Source organism: Herpailurus yagouaroundi, unplaced genomic scaffold, assembly GCF_014898765.1.
Source record: "Herpailurus yagouaroundi ecotype Mexico unplaced genomic scaffold, PumYag 142, whole genome shotgun sequence".
In the NCBI taxonomy this organism is placed as follows: Eukaryota; Metazoa; Chordata; class Mammalia; order Carnivora; family Felidae; genus Herpailurus; species Herpailurus yagouaroundi.
Window position 1 is genome coordinate 25,190,628 of NW_024412397.1, and position 13,968 is coordinate 25,204,595.

Genomic DNA, 13,968 nt, shown 5'->3' on the forward strand with positions numbered 1-13,968 from the left:
GTGAATCCCATGCCCTTAGCAAACCACTTGTCAGCTTCAGCAAGACTCCAGTAACACAGCTGGGGCATCCAGAACCCAGATCTTATGAAGAGCTTTTGGAAAGGGAGCCTCCCTGGAAGTGTGGACAGGAGGAGCGAGAAGGACCGGCTGAGAGTGGCTTTTCCCCTAGAGGGAAGCCAGCACCAGATGAGCCCAACTAAGTCCTGGGAGGGGCTGCTCCTGCTCCAGTTCTTCGCTTTTTTATTGCTTTTTAGAGCATGTGTGTGTGGGGCGTGAAGAGGGGCAGAGGTAGAGAATCCCAAGCAGGCTCCATGCTGTTAGTACAGAGCCCAACGTGGGGCTTGATCCCATGACCTGCAATCATGACATGAGCTGCAATCAAGAGTCAGATGCTCAACCAACTAAGCACCCCGCCCCCACCAGGCACTCCTTTATCTTTGCTTTAATATTAGCTTTACTCAACCCAGCTGGTGGGCCCCAGTGCCTGTCATTTAAGAGATGGAACCCAAGCTAGGCACCCCAGAGGTTGGGTGGAAGAACTTGACCCCTATCATACTGGCTCAAATGAGTTTTCCCTGGACTTCAGTGAACAGACCTCTAGTCCCTCCTTAAGAATGAACTGCCCAGGGGCACCTGCGTGGCTCAGTAGGTTAAGCGTCTGACTTCAGCTTGGGTCATGATCTCGCAGTTTGTGGGTTTGAGCCCCGCTTCAGGCTGTGTGCTGACAGCTCAGAGCCTGGAGCCTGCTTCAGATTCTGTGTCTCCCTCTCTCTCTGCCCTCCCCTGTTGCACTCTCTCTCAAAAAATAAACAAACATTAAAAAAAAAAAAATTAAAAGATCTGCCCGGGTTATGGCCAGGGAACCTGACTGAGGGAGGCAGCAGGGCCTGGATGAGACCCCAGGGCCCTATGGCAGAATGCTTGCACTCTGGAGTCCACTCGCCAACTACTTAGTAACTCCTTTATAACCACTCAGTGCCTCAGTCTCCTCCTCTGAACCGGGGACAGTCACAGCAGTGTACTTCGCATGGAGATTGAGAAGGTCAGGTGAGTTAGTCCACGTCTTGTACTGAGAACACTTTCTGCCGTTATTACTGTCTTTGCCTCTCGGGGCCCCTGTGGGCACCTGTAAGAACAGAGCCAGCCTTTTCCCTGGCTACCTTTCTCTCTCGCCTCAACTCACCGACGTGATCAGTCACGAAGCGTTTGTACAGAATTGATGAAAACCGCAAGCACATCTAGAACCCGTCAGCAGGTGCCGCTAACTGCAACATGAAGTTGTCAGCAAGAATTGTCAGGGACTTTGAAGACTTTAACGCTGTGATTTCCACGTCTTCTAAACTAGCCCATTTCTGCAGATAGGGAAACTGAGGCCCAGAAGGGATGAGCTACCCTGGCAAGCAGCCAGCCTGAAACTGAGTCAAGGTACAATCCAGAAGGCCTGACTGCCAGGCCGGGCCGCTTCCCGTGCACTGTGTAGGTAATCAGAAGATGCAGGCATTCTAGCAAGACCCCCCAGAGGAAAGTAAATTTCCAGAGAGACGCGATTCTGGTCCCCAAAGGAGAGAGAACAGGAAATGAAGGTGACCCTCTCAGTGCTGAAACTGGAGTCCAGATTTAGTCATTCAGAATTATCTTGGGTGAAGAAATACACTGAATAAGAAAAAAGAGCACAGGTGATACTTGGAATTAAAAAAGGGGGGAGCAGGGAGGACAAGCTGGACCTTGACAGGCGAGGGAGTGCTTATCTTTCTGATCTTCTGCTATTATCAACTCTCAGCTCCCTTTTTATTCACCTAAATGGTTGTCCGGGGATCCAGTCCCAGAGGCTGCTTACTACCCTGGATTTGTCTTCCTTTGCAGCAGTAATAATGCTGGTGATAAAATAAAAATAGCTTTTCTTAGATGTTAAAATAATTCCATTCCCCAGTCAAGCCTAGGGTACAATAGGGAACTAATAGCCTGTGAAACCAAGTACAGGAGGGAGCCTTCGGAAGCCTGAAGAACCAGTTCCCCAGTGCCTGCCACACTTGGAAAGCGAGCTTTGTGGTTTGTGCCTCACCCACACCATGATCTCTGCAGTGAGAGAGGATGGCGGCAGGCAGGTGGACAGGGCAGGAGGATGCAGGCTGTGATTGCTGGAGCTCGGCAGCCAGGACATCGGTTACGAGGGCCAGCCCTGGGATAAGAGTGCCCTGAAGGCCGAGCTGCGGTTCCTCTCCTGTGATTTCCCTCTGAGGGAGAGTGTTCTGGTTTGAACAGAGGTGGTATTATGCGTGTGTGATTTGGGGTGGGAGGGATTGCAAAAATCGATCCTCTCGCAAGGAAAAGCTTACAGTGCTGCACTGAATTTTGCTTAGGTTTCTGGAGGGATTCTAGACACTCTCCCATGCCCAGTCATCGCCTCTCTCAGAATCCACGGTCCTTCCATTTGGAACTTCTCTCCCTCGCTAACTTCCAGAGTTTGTGGAGTTGTTTGATCGTTACAATTGTCTTCTCCTTTGTTTTCAAGTTTGGGAGGGAGGCCAGTTAGGAGGGTCGGCTCTGGGGGGAGACACAGGAATGTGGCTAGCTCTTCCACTTACAGAAAGTGCTCCCATTTTCACATTCTGGGAACTAAGAGAAACCAGCAACATTATTACCATTTTCTGTATGGCCATAGTCAAGTCAACCAGGCATGTGCTCAAGGTCGCGGAGCTAAGGAAGAGCAGGCATGTGTGGTGAGAGCTCAGGTCTGGGTCCAGCAATGGTGCTCCTTTGGCCACCAGCCATTTCCGCTCAAGTCTGTAGAACTCCAAAGGGAGACTTAGAGCGCATTGTTGGACCTTTGCTTGTGTCCCAGGAAACTGCAGCCCCACCTCCCAGCAGGTTCCAAGAAACAACAGGAGGCCCTTGGCACAAAAGGTAGCTTTGCCTGATGCCACCTGGGCTTGGACAGATAAACCTGGGGTTATTACTCACCCCCTAATGGGCCTGCTTGGGACACTGAAGATCCTGTTTAACCAGACAGGGGTGTGTGCGGACTCCTTAGGATGGGCTCGGAGTTTTGTGGCTCCTTTGGCCCTGAGCCCCAGCTGCTGTGGGATGTCTGGCTCAGAAGAGCAAAGGAGTAGGAAGAGCCTCATGCTCCCCAACTCCCTCCTCTCAAGTGTTCACTTTAACTGTTCCCGGCTAGAAACTCTTGGCTTCCTTCTGTGAGGTGATCATGCCCTCCTAAGGTTTCCCAGGATTCAGTGGGTCCCAAGCCATCAGCGTAATTCCTGTCTGCGGTAATTCAGTGGTATATTTGTCCACAGACCGTCTTATTCATGGCATTGGGGTTGCTGCCTCCCTTTCTCAGAGATTGCAGAGAATCTCCTGGGCAGTTGGGTAGAAAGTCTAGGTGTGAGCTACAGAAATAAGCATATCTGTGGAGCACCACATGCTTTTTTCCGAAACCGAAAACTGACCATCATCATGCTCATAGGAACCTTGCCTGTTTCGACAGGGAGGCAGGTCCTTGGGCCAGGACAGAGGGATTGCTGTTGGGTCATAGTCCTGATGTTCTCCACAGAGGGAAAGCAAATATTATCCTAGGCCTTTTCTGCTGCCTGATATTTACAGTTAATAAGGTTATGTAATAAAAGATATAGAAGAAACCTCAGATCGGTGAGCTGAGCACTTTCATCGTAATAGGCCCGGGACATGTAGGCAATGACCACAACATGCCCTTTGGGGTGCCGGTTCTCCAGTCTCCTGCAGTTGGAGACTGTACCTGCGGCTTATTCAAGTGCATCTGCAGCCTCTTTGGGAACGGAGCTCAGCACAGTCGTGTGTACCCAGGAGATTTTCCGTGAACGTTTGGTACTTTACATTTAAAAAAAAAAATTCCTGTAAGCTGTCGTTTGGGGTTTTCCTTCTCATGCCACCAGGTGGCGCTCCCTCCCAGGCCTTCGGTCCTAATAGCGCGCAGAGGGGAGGGAGAATCTCTCGGACGAATTGGTTCTCTTTCATCTAGCAACAAAGGCTGGACCTGGAGCTGGTTGACTGCTTTTTAATTTACTGGTTTGCCTGACTTCCTGAGCACGGTGGGATGACAGGCCCTCAGTCTCCCCTTTTATCTTTGTGCATACTGCCTGGCGTGTTTCAGAATTAAGAATTCTGAGAGTGTCTCCCCCTGAGCAGGAATTCAATGCTCACTTCCTCACTGTGTATCTCGGCAACACACAGGCACCGGCAGAGGGTGAGCGGTGACACTCAGTCCGCCATCGAGGGAACTATAGGAACGCCGTGACCCTCCAGGAGAGAGCCAGCAGCCCTCCTCGGGGCATGAGGGCCAGCTGGTGTGGCAGGGAAAGAGCCAGAGGCCAGGTGCCAGAGCCCACCTGGGTTCTAGCCCAGGTGTCAGTGTCAGGCAAGTCCTCTCCATCTTGGGGTCTCTCCACACGTGGCGAACAGGATGGTTGGAGCAAAATACCCTGCATTCCTATTCAGCAGCAATGCCTCCCCGCGGCTGCCTGTTGGGTTAAAGCCCTAGCTACTAAAAGGCCCTAGTTAAATGTGTTAATAGCTGAGAAGGGCAAAGGGGCTAAGCTGTCAGCTCCCCCTTGACGCGACCCAGCTCACTTTTTGCGTTTGCTAGGATAAATGGAACACCCAGGTGGGGTAAGTGCCAAGCACAGGAGGGGACAGCAAAAAGTCTACAATAAAAGGCAGTCTCTGGGGAGGCCAGGCCTAGGTGACCGGTCTGGACATTTGAGGAGCTAGAGTCCCAAGTGGGAGAGGTGCCCAGTATATGCTTGTTGGCAGTAACCCCCACACTGCCCAGCCAGATGGAGCACAAGTTGTGACAGCAAAGGGTAGGCTTGGGGCACAGAAGCCAGAGTAGCACCAGAAGCAAGCTCACTGTGGTCTCTGGCTCCTGCCCTCTGCTTCAAGCTTTTCAGCGTAGGACCTGGTAGCCACGTGACCAGCTCTGCCCAAGAAGCAGCTTATGTGAGTGGTGCAAGGCCCAGAGCTCCTCTCCACAAGGCTGAGCTCCTGGGAGGTAAAGTGGGCAGCTGCACCCCCTGGACCTCCCGTGAAACCCAGCAGGAGCGGTACTGTGGCTCCTGGGGACGACTGTTTCTCCCCTGTGAGTTAGGGAGGGGTTGCTGGTCCACGTACACCATCCGTAGCTCCTTTGCGATTCCTGCTGGGATCCAACCAGCAGGAGAATCCCTAGGAGCAGAGAGGGAGGGGCAGGTTCCCAGCGGGTATAGACGAGGCTCACCTGCTGCCCTATCCCACTGGACTTTTCGTGTCTCCTGTGTACCCAGGGCTGTGAAGGTGGGGAGGTGCGTGGATGGGGGAGCACGGGACGCGTGCCTGATCCCCTGGAGCTGCCCTTCCGGCATCGGGCAGACACTGGGCAACTGGGGAGGGCAACTGGCCTTCTGCATTCCAGGTTGGGTCAACAGGAGTAACGCACCCCAGTCCCCGGGCAGAACAGAGAACGTTCAGTTGGCATCCCGCTTGGCACCGTTGTTATTAGTGGTTTCTTCCTGTCCGAGTGCACGGAGGGCCGGAGGTGAGATTAGCTAATGCTTTTTGTGTCCTTAGTGACAGAAGAGAGCAGCCTTGGAAAGCAGACAGTAGGTAGCCATCTTCCTCATCATCACTGAGCCAGACGTCCGGGTACAGCCAGATGCAGCATCCCAGGAGCCCCTCTGCAGCCTCCACTGTGCATGGGGCCTCCTCTCCCTGCCCTGTTTGCATCTCTCCTGATTCTCCCTTTTCTTTTCTGAATCCTTCTGGTCAGAGGAGGGGTGGGGGCAAGGGTGGAGTGTGACAGCAAGGAAATGCCTCTGCCCAGCCTGCACCGCTGCGGGTTACAGAATTTACTGGGACAGGTGCAACCCTTTGCTCTCCTCTGCAACATGCTCCCCAGCCTCTCGTGATCCATGAGCCCCCATGAGTGTGCACAAACCCCGTTCTGAGACCCAGCCTGGGGGAGAGGTGATGTTCTTAGGTGCTCAGGTGCACCTAAGAAAGAAAGAAAGAAACTTGGGGGTTCTTGAGCTTTGCCTTGGTTTCCAAACCTTGGCTGAAATGGCCTCGCTTTCCTGGTCTGTCTTCCTCCCTGTCTCTTCCCTCTATACTGGATGCCCTCTTTTTTGTCCTTTATTTCTAGCAAGACTGAGGATTGGGGATATTTGAATGAAGATGGAGAGCTCGGCTTGGCCTACCAAGGCCTAAAGCAAGTTGCCAGGTCAAATATACACCTTTCTGCCTCTGCCTGCTTTGTCTGTTCCCGCCTGCTCATGTCTACGCTTAACTGTTTCTCAGCTGGAGTGGAGGCAAGGGCACGACTCACAGGGGCCCCTCGGGTTACCCGGCTGGCGCTCTGTGTTCAGGCTGTGTGGGTGAGATTGGAGAGGCTGTTTGGCGGGGTCCAGGCAGTAGCACCTGATGTCGCGATAGAACCTTCCTTGGGGCAAGGACACTGATGCTTCAGTGGAAGATCCAGAACTTGAATCTGGTTCCACTTGACATCAGAATCTGAATCCATAAGCCATTGGTCTTCAGCTGTCGGTGACCAATTCGGCAAGGGAGGTAAGACATGCGTGGAAACAGCAAAACGTGGTGGTCCTGGCCCTCCATCGGCTGCCAGCGTGTGGCTCGTTAGGACTATGGCGTACCTTTGTGCATTTGAGCATCCCAGCAACAGATGGGGCGATGGTCTGCAGGCCTGTTCCCCAGAAAAGGAAACTGAGGTGGAGTGGGTGCTGGCCCAGCTCACTCACCCTGGTGATAGCAGAGTGGGGATGGAACACTGTCTCCAAAGCTTTGCCTGCTGATGACCTCGTGGCGGTCCCATTACAAGAGCGTCTGTTCCTGGGAATAGAAAGTCCAGGTCAACTGGTTCTCGAGGCAGTGTGTCTCCAGTGGCCCCACTGCCTGGGAATGAGGTGACCTCTGTCTCTTCCCTTGGTGGTCTAATGTGGATCAGAACAGCACCTGCCTCATGGAGTCGTTATAAGGAATAGGGTTAACACAGGTGAAGCATTTTGCATGTGCCTGGCATGTAGTAAGCACAGAATGAAAGCTGATGCTTCCGTTCCAGTGGCCATTATTCAATAAGTTCTGTCCCACCCAGAAGTTTAGTTTATTAGAGCAGGATCCCCCGTGTAAAACCAGGTGATTCCTTGTGGCTCTCTATCAGTAGATTGGGTGTTTTTTTTTAATAAGCACATGAATGCGTTCACAAAACTGAAAGTGCAGACCTATGCATCAGGATTCCTGGCTTCTAGAACCAGCTGTGTCACTGGCTATGGCCTCAGATCTCTTGACCTCAGTTAGATGAGGTGTCTAGTCTGATGCTTGGGCAGGGATTCTCAGACCTTGCACAGAACCCTGGGCTAAGCCACCCAACTGCAGCCTGTGTGGAGGAGAAGAAAGACAGGAGTACAACCTCACAGCACAAGTCAGGAGCTGATCCTTGGGGTGGAGTCCCTAGAACCTAGGTATTTCTATTCTGTCTCAGTAGGTTCATGACTTCCTGGTGATGCTTTTAGTGTACTGTAGCCAAGATTGGATATTCTCTAAATATCGTGTGTCCTCTAAAATGCTGATGTGATTACAGAACTGTGCTCCACAATCCACATGTCAGTAGCTCTTTCAGTTGGTGAGGCAGCCTGTGGTGAATGGGTGAATCAGTCATTTCTCCATCGTTTCTTCGTTTGTGTGAGCATCGAGAAGCCCCTGTGAGCCAGGCATTGCAACAGTGCCACTGTGGGGCCGACAGAGCTACAGAAGACCTGGGCGTGTCCACGGGGGAGTTGACAGCCGACTTTCTCTCTCTCTCGAGCTCTCGCTCTCTTGCTCTTTGGGAGACTTGCTCCCTCCTGTCTTGCAGCCAAACTAGCAGAACTGTAAAAAACATGGCTCTTTGCCTCCCTGCCTCCAGGGCAGCTGGGAGACTCTTACTGGTGTTTCTGGAGCACTTCCGGGTTCCTGACTCTGCTAAGCTCTGGTCACAATCTTTGCATCCCCGGAAAAGACCGGCATGAATTTTCAACATATGGACCATGCCAGACTGTTTTTGATGTACCATTTGCCCAGAACCTCCTTCCTTTCTCTCATGTGATTGTTTACTGCCCTGGGTCTTGAATCCAAGAAGGTAGCACCTAGTTCATAGTAGTGCGCCCTGAGGAGAAGCCTGCCTAGGAAGCCTCTCTAGTCCCTTGCCTTCTCTTATGATGGAACAGGTGCCTCCCAGGATTGCCCAGGTAACTTTTAGACTCAGAGTCTTCTGAGACGTGTCTCCAACTTTCCCCAGATCTTCTCTAGGTCTTTCTGCTTCTGATCATGACACCAGCTGATCTTACACCTTCCCCCAAATGATTTGCAAATAGTCTTAATTTCTGTTTTGACTAGAGATAAAATGGTATATTTACAGCCACAGGGGGAGTGGGGTGGCGGTGAAGATAACAAGGAAGGGGGCTGATGTCTTGCCTTTCTAAAACTTCGCCAATCATCTAAACAGGGAAATACACAGGTGATAGAATTAGTGCAGTCTACTAGGGTTTTGTCTTAACGAGGAGATTCTCGTGCGCTTTGGGCAGATGTAGATAACGTTTGTGTAAATGACGCTGTAAGAAATTTATTTCTGCTGGTGGCATTTTGACATGGAGACAATCTCTCAGTCCCAAACAGTAGACTGCACAGAGTGAGGAATAGGGGAGGGGGTGTCCTGAAAAAGACCAAAGACCAGGGGTGTGTGTGTGGCCCCGAGTTCCCATCCTCAGAGAGGACAGGCTGGCCCGCTTGCCAGTCTGTTCCCCTCAGCGTCCGCGTCCTTCCCCCGTTGGTTCGTGCACTTGCTGCTGCCGTGTGCTTGGCTGCTCCTCTGTTGCGTGTCCGTCCGTGGCCCCTCACGTGGGGCACTGACTCGAGCCCCGTGGCCACCTGCCCTCCTCTCCCCGGTGCAGGTTGCTGGAGGCCCAGCTGCAGGCCCAGAGCCGCGAGCATGAGGAGGAGGTGGAGGGGCTCCGGGCCCAGGTGGAAGCCCTGAAGGAGGAACTGGACAAGCAGCAGCAGACCTTCTGCCAGACGCTGCTGCTCTCCCCAGAGGCCCAGGTGGAATTTGGCGTCCAGCAGGAGATATCCCGGCTCACCAATGAGAACCTGGTGAGTGAAGATGCCCAGCGGATCCTGCTCTGGGAAGAGATGGGGCCAGAGATGGCCTTTTGCCAGAAGGGCAAGGCTTGTGTCCTTGACCCTATTGCAGGCACAGAGAATCTAGACACCATCAGTCAGCAAGGGCTTCTGACCTGGCCAGGGCGGGTGGCCACCTCACACTGCTTCCTTTGGATTTTAGGACCTTAAAGAACTGGTAGAAAAGCTGGAAAAGAATGAGAGGAAGCTCAAGAAGCAGCTGAAGATTTACATGAAGAAAGTCCAGGACCTAGAAGGTAGGTGGGCACGGGCGTGAGTGCATGTGATAAAGCACGTGTGTGCTCAGTCACGAGCGCGGGAAGGGAACTAACTGCTGCTTCCCTCTGTAGACTCATTCTGCTTTACCAGTTTCTTGGTGCCTCTGCCCAGAGCAGTCATGTGATAGAGTAAGAGCTGCCCACGAGCTCCAACGTTCTCTGTTGGCCAGAATCTGAACTAAGATCCATAAATCAGCAGGTGTTGGGGTGCTTATTCTGAACTCTGCACCGAGGCCGTGTCCTTGCCCTCAAAGGACTTAAAGCTGGAAGCAAGACTTTTTGGGGGGGCGCGGGGGGGGAATGCTACATGACACACAGACCCACACCCCACTCCGTGGATGGGTAGTCAGGAAGGAGAGGGGTCAGTCCTATGATTAAATTTCCAAACTGGAATCTGGCCCAGAGAGGTCAGGCAGGTTTAAATTGCTCTTCCAGAAACATCCAGAATGTTCTCTTGCTCTGACTCCTTACTATAAATCGATCACTCTCCATGCCTTCTTGTCACATGCCACCTACCATGGAATCCTCTCTTGTGCCCTCACTGCTTGGGTTTCCCAGCCCCCCCATCACCGCCTGAATCCCTCCCCTCATCCCTTCACCCTCATCTCAAGAGCCACGTCCCCAGGGCTCAAGGGCTGTGTCTCACTGTCCTAATACCACGTGCCTCTGGGCACAGATGTCAGTTGTTTAATCACCTGTTCATGTCCACCTGCTGCTCCGGAGGAAGCTGTAGGAAGCCAGGACTTTATCCAATCGGCCCCTCTCCATCTTTGGATTTCTCGGTTCTCCTTGACTTCTCTTTCTCCTGGTCATGCAGGCTTCAGGTTTCTCCCTTTTGTTCAGTCTTGAAGACCTATCATCAACTCTCCCTGGATGCTTCTGTGCCCGCCCCTCTTCCCCTAGTCCCCCAGCGACGGTGGCAGCCTCCAGTTCCCCACTTGTGCCCCTGCTCCTGTGTATCCGGCCACCTCCTCTTCCCCATGGAATGAACTGTGCCCTCTCTCCAGTCGCTCCAGCTCACCCCACCCCTACACGGAGCCTCCCCTCCAGCACACCCCTGCCTCTCGGTGCTCACTCTGCCCGCTGGTCTCCTGTGCCTCTGGGAGCCTTGTGTGCCCCGGGGCCCAGTGGGTCAGCTCCTTCCCACCTGATTGTTCAGGTCTCCCCCGCTCCCCCTCAGCCCTTCTCCTCCCTTGAGCTCCAGTAGTTGGTCTGTTCAGCTGCATCACCACAGTCTGCTCTCGGGGCTGGGCACCTGGCCGGGTTGTGTGGTAATATGTGTTGCCACATAAACGTCTAGATGCATCTCCTTAGCTAGACTGGTAGGTCCATGGTGGGATGCCCCATCATGTCTGCCCCCACACTTAGAACAGTGCCCCGTACATAGGAGGCCCTCAGACACACCTGGGGAGACCCTGCAGGTGCCCACCACCCTGTCGCATAGTGTCAGGCCTCAGGAGGCCTGAGGGAGGTTTGACAAGCCTTTGTACCCCCAGCCATGCCAGTGAAATGTCTCTTGTATCCTTTGCAACCTTCTATTGTTGCAAAGACTGAATGTAGCAGTCCTGCTCCTCGATCTGCATTTGGGGGCTACAGATGGTCTCTTACCTTCTTGTGCCAGTGCCACCACCTTGCTCCCTGTCCACGGTCACAGGTGGTGCCCAGGCCTCGCACACGTGGGGCTGCACTGCAGCTGTCCTGACAGCTGCCCTGTGGCCACACTCAGGGAACTGGATAGGGCGGGCCTGGCCAGGGCCCATGACATCCTCCCAGACAGATGGCAGGTCCCGTTTCTCACAGCTGGGTGGGGGAAACCCGCTCCCTGGCAGGCTGGGCTGTGCAGCCTGTGCCTTCCGCGCTTCCCCAGTTTTCTCTGGTCTGCCTACCTAGTAGGATGTTTCCCCACCCTTGTCCTGCACGGACCCTGGTGCCTGGTGCTGAGCAACTTGGGTCACACTTGGAGTGTGGCCTGGGCTGAGGGACAGACCATGAGAGAGATGGGGGAGCTCAGAACGCTGGGTCCCCAGACCCAGGCTCAAACGCCGCTGACCTAAGGCATCCCTGCCTCTTGAGCCTGCAGCCTGGAAGTGTCCCTTCACGCTCCCTGTCTCCTTCCTGCTCAGCTGCCCAGGCGCTGGCCCAGAGTGAGAGGAGACGCCATGAACTCAACAGGCAGGTCACTGTGCAGCGGAAGGAGAAGGACTTCCAGGGCATGCTGGAGTACCACAAGGAAGATGAGGCCCTTCTCATTCGGAACCTGGTGACAGGTCAGGACCCTCCGTGACATCTCACCCCGCTCCCCCCCCCAGCTCCACTCTGCACTTTGCACCCCCCACCTCCCTCCCAGCCTCAGCCCTCCATCCCCCTCACCTCCCCCGCAGTCGGTTCCGGGCCTGGTTTGCCAGTCACATCGGCTCCCTCCCTTCTAGTCCTGCTCCATCCGGCTTCAATACAGCACCTGCCTGCAGCATGGCGGGAAAAGGCGTGGAGGAGAGAGTCCTGGATGAAAAAAAGGAGGAATCTCTGGTCCCCTGGTCCTCTGGACCCTGAGCCACAAGCTCCTTTCTCTGGAGCCTTGGGTTTTCTGTAAAATGGGGATGAGGCAACTGACCCCCACCTGCCCCCTGTTGTGAAACATAACGGGTGAAAGTCGGTGCTATAGCCACAAATCTTTCTCACACGTGAGGGATTTGAAGAAGCAGCAGCTTCTGCAGGGTTGTTTGAAGTTAAAATAAGACATATGTCAGAGAAACATAAGTTTACGGAGGTCCCACCCTGTCGGTGCCAGGCCGGGGCCGCAGAAGAAGGGGGTGACTCCAGCCTAGCACACAGTTCGTTTCAGTATTTTTAATAGTTGAGTAACCTTTTTTAAAAGTTAACTTCCGGGGCGCCTGGGTGGCTCAGTTGGTTAAGCATCCGACTTCAGCTCAGGTCACGATCTCGCGGTTTATGAGTTCGAGCCCCACATCGGGCTCTGTGCTGATGGCTCAGAGCCTGGAGCCTGCTTCCAATTCTGTGTCTCCCTCTCTCTCTGCCTCTCCCCCGTTCATGCTCTGTCTCTCTCTGTCTCAAAAATAAATAAACGTTAAAAAAAATTTTTTAAAAAAGTTAACTTCCCCTACCGTTGTCCTACAATTTGACAGGAGTCCTCTCAAATTTCATTAAACAGGCTGCATCTTGTTCTAGTGCTGCTAGGGATGAGCTTCTGATCTATGGTGAATGGAACTCAATGTTCACGATGTTAGAGTAAAACCAGAATAACGGAGGCTGCGTGTGCCGGCCGGCAGGTGGCTCCTCCCCGCCGCTCGGGCTCAGGCAGCCCCAGACAAGGCCATTTCCTGCCAAGCTAACTACACACAGCACCTGGTCACCTTCCCTCTGCCATTCCGTCCCTCTCGTCATCCAGACGAGTGCCAAGCCTTGATTTGGCCTCCTCTGGGGTGTACCCAGCATTGGCTAGTTGTTGCTGTGGAGGATGGAGAAATGTAGAACCATTGTCCCTGCCCCCAAGATGCTAACATTCGGCTAGGCAGACCAAGAAACTCTATGGGAAACGGGACTCAAGTCACAATAGGACATTCCAAGACAGGACAAGCTGTTTGTACGCTGCATGTGGGTCAGGCCATTAGGGGAGAGAGGCTGGTGAGACACCTGTCATATGGTGGCCCTCCGGGAGGTACAGGCGTGGCCGTGGCCAGTCAGCAGCCTACTCAAGCTATTACCGGCTCTGAGAATGGGCAGCCACTGCCGGCTAAATAGTTTCCACACTGACAGCTGTGTGGACTAAAGGTCCATGTGGCCTTCCCAGCCTCTGGCACATGGGCTCTGTCTTTGGGAACATGCAGTTTGCCAAGTTCTCCCGGGACTCCCTCTCACGAAAGGGCCATTGTGCCTGTGACAGGCGGCGTGGCCGTGGGCTCAGCGGCCCCACCCTGAGCTCTTGCTGGCTGGGGAGCAGGCTCCTGTCAGCCACTGGCCCCGGGCCCCTTCTTGTGGCCAAGGGCCATGGCCTCTATGGAAACTCAGGCAGCAAGCTACCTGTGGGTTTTTCCCTCCACCTTTTAAGGACGAGGCATTAGAAGCCTGCTTTAATGATATAGTCCAATTAGGCAGAAGTTTTTAACTAGTTGCTGAAACTGGTAGGGTCAGAAGGTGTTTGTGTATCCAGGGAAACTTCTCACCTACTCCTCCCATGCCCCCATGAGAGGTTATTCTTAGATGAGTGTCAGGAAAATATTGAAGAGATTTGTATGTCAGACCGGGATTCTCCGAACCCAAGCATCTGCTGAAATCTGATTCTTGGCTGTTTGTTACCATCAGACCTGAAGCCGCAGGCGCTGGCGGGCACGGTGCCCTGTCTTCCTGCCTACATTCTCTACATGTGCATCAGGCACGCAGATTACGTCAACGACGACCTCAAGGTGCACTCCTTGCTGACCTCCACCATCAACGGCATTAAGAAAGTCCTGAAGGTGAGCGCCCCGTGGCGGAGGTGGTGGTTTGCAGTGGATTG

The 13,968-nt window shown here is 53.6% G+C and overlaps 1 protein-coding gene across 3 annotated transcripts in view; it reads left to right on the top strand.

Annotated features, from left to right (window-relative positions):
• MYO5B (myosin VB) overlaps nucleotides 1-13,968 on the top strand; it is a 341,784-nt gene that overhangs the window by 313,377 nt on the left and 14,439 nt on the right. For 2 of the 3 annotated variants that reach the window (XM_040478861.1, XM_040478859.1), the window contains exons 30-34: nucleotides 6,152-6,229; nucleotides 8,952-9,150; nucleotides 9,341-9,434; nucleotides 11,579-11,722; nucleotides 13,776-13,927. In XM_040478861.1, coding sequence (XP_040334795.1) covers nucleotides 6,152-6,229; nucleotides 8,952-9,150; nucleotides 9,341-9,434; nucleotides 11,579-11,722; nucleotides 13,776-13,927 — 667 coding nt within the window. The remainder of the gene's footprint in view (nucleotides 1-6,151; nucleotides 6,230-8,951; nucleotides 9,151-9,340; nucleotides 9,435-11,578; nucleotides 11,723-13,775; nucleotides 13,928-13,968) is intronic. The other variant, XM_040478860.1, reaches the window with a different exon arrangement.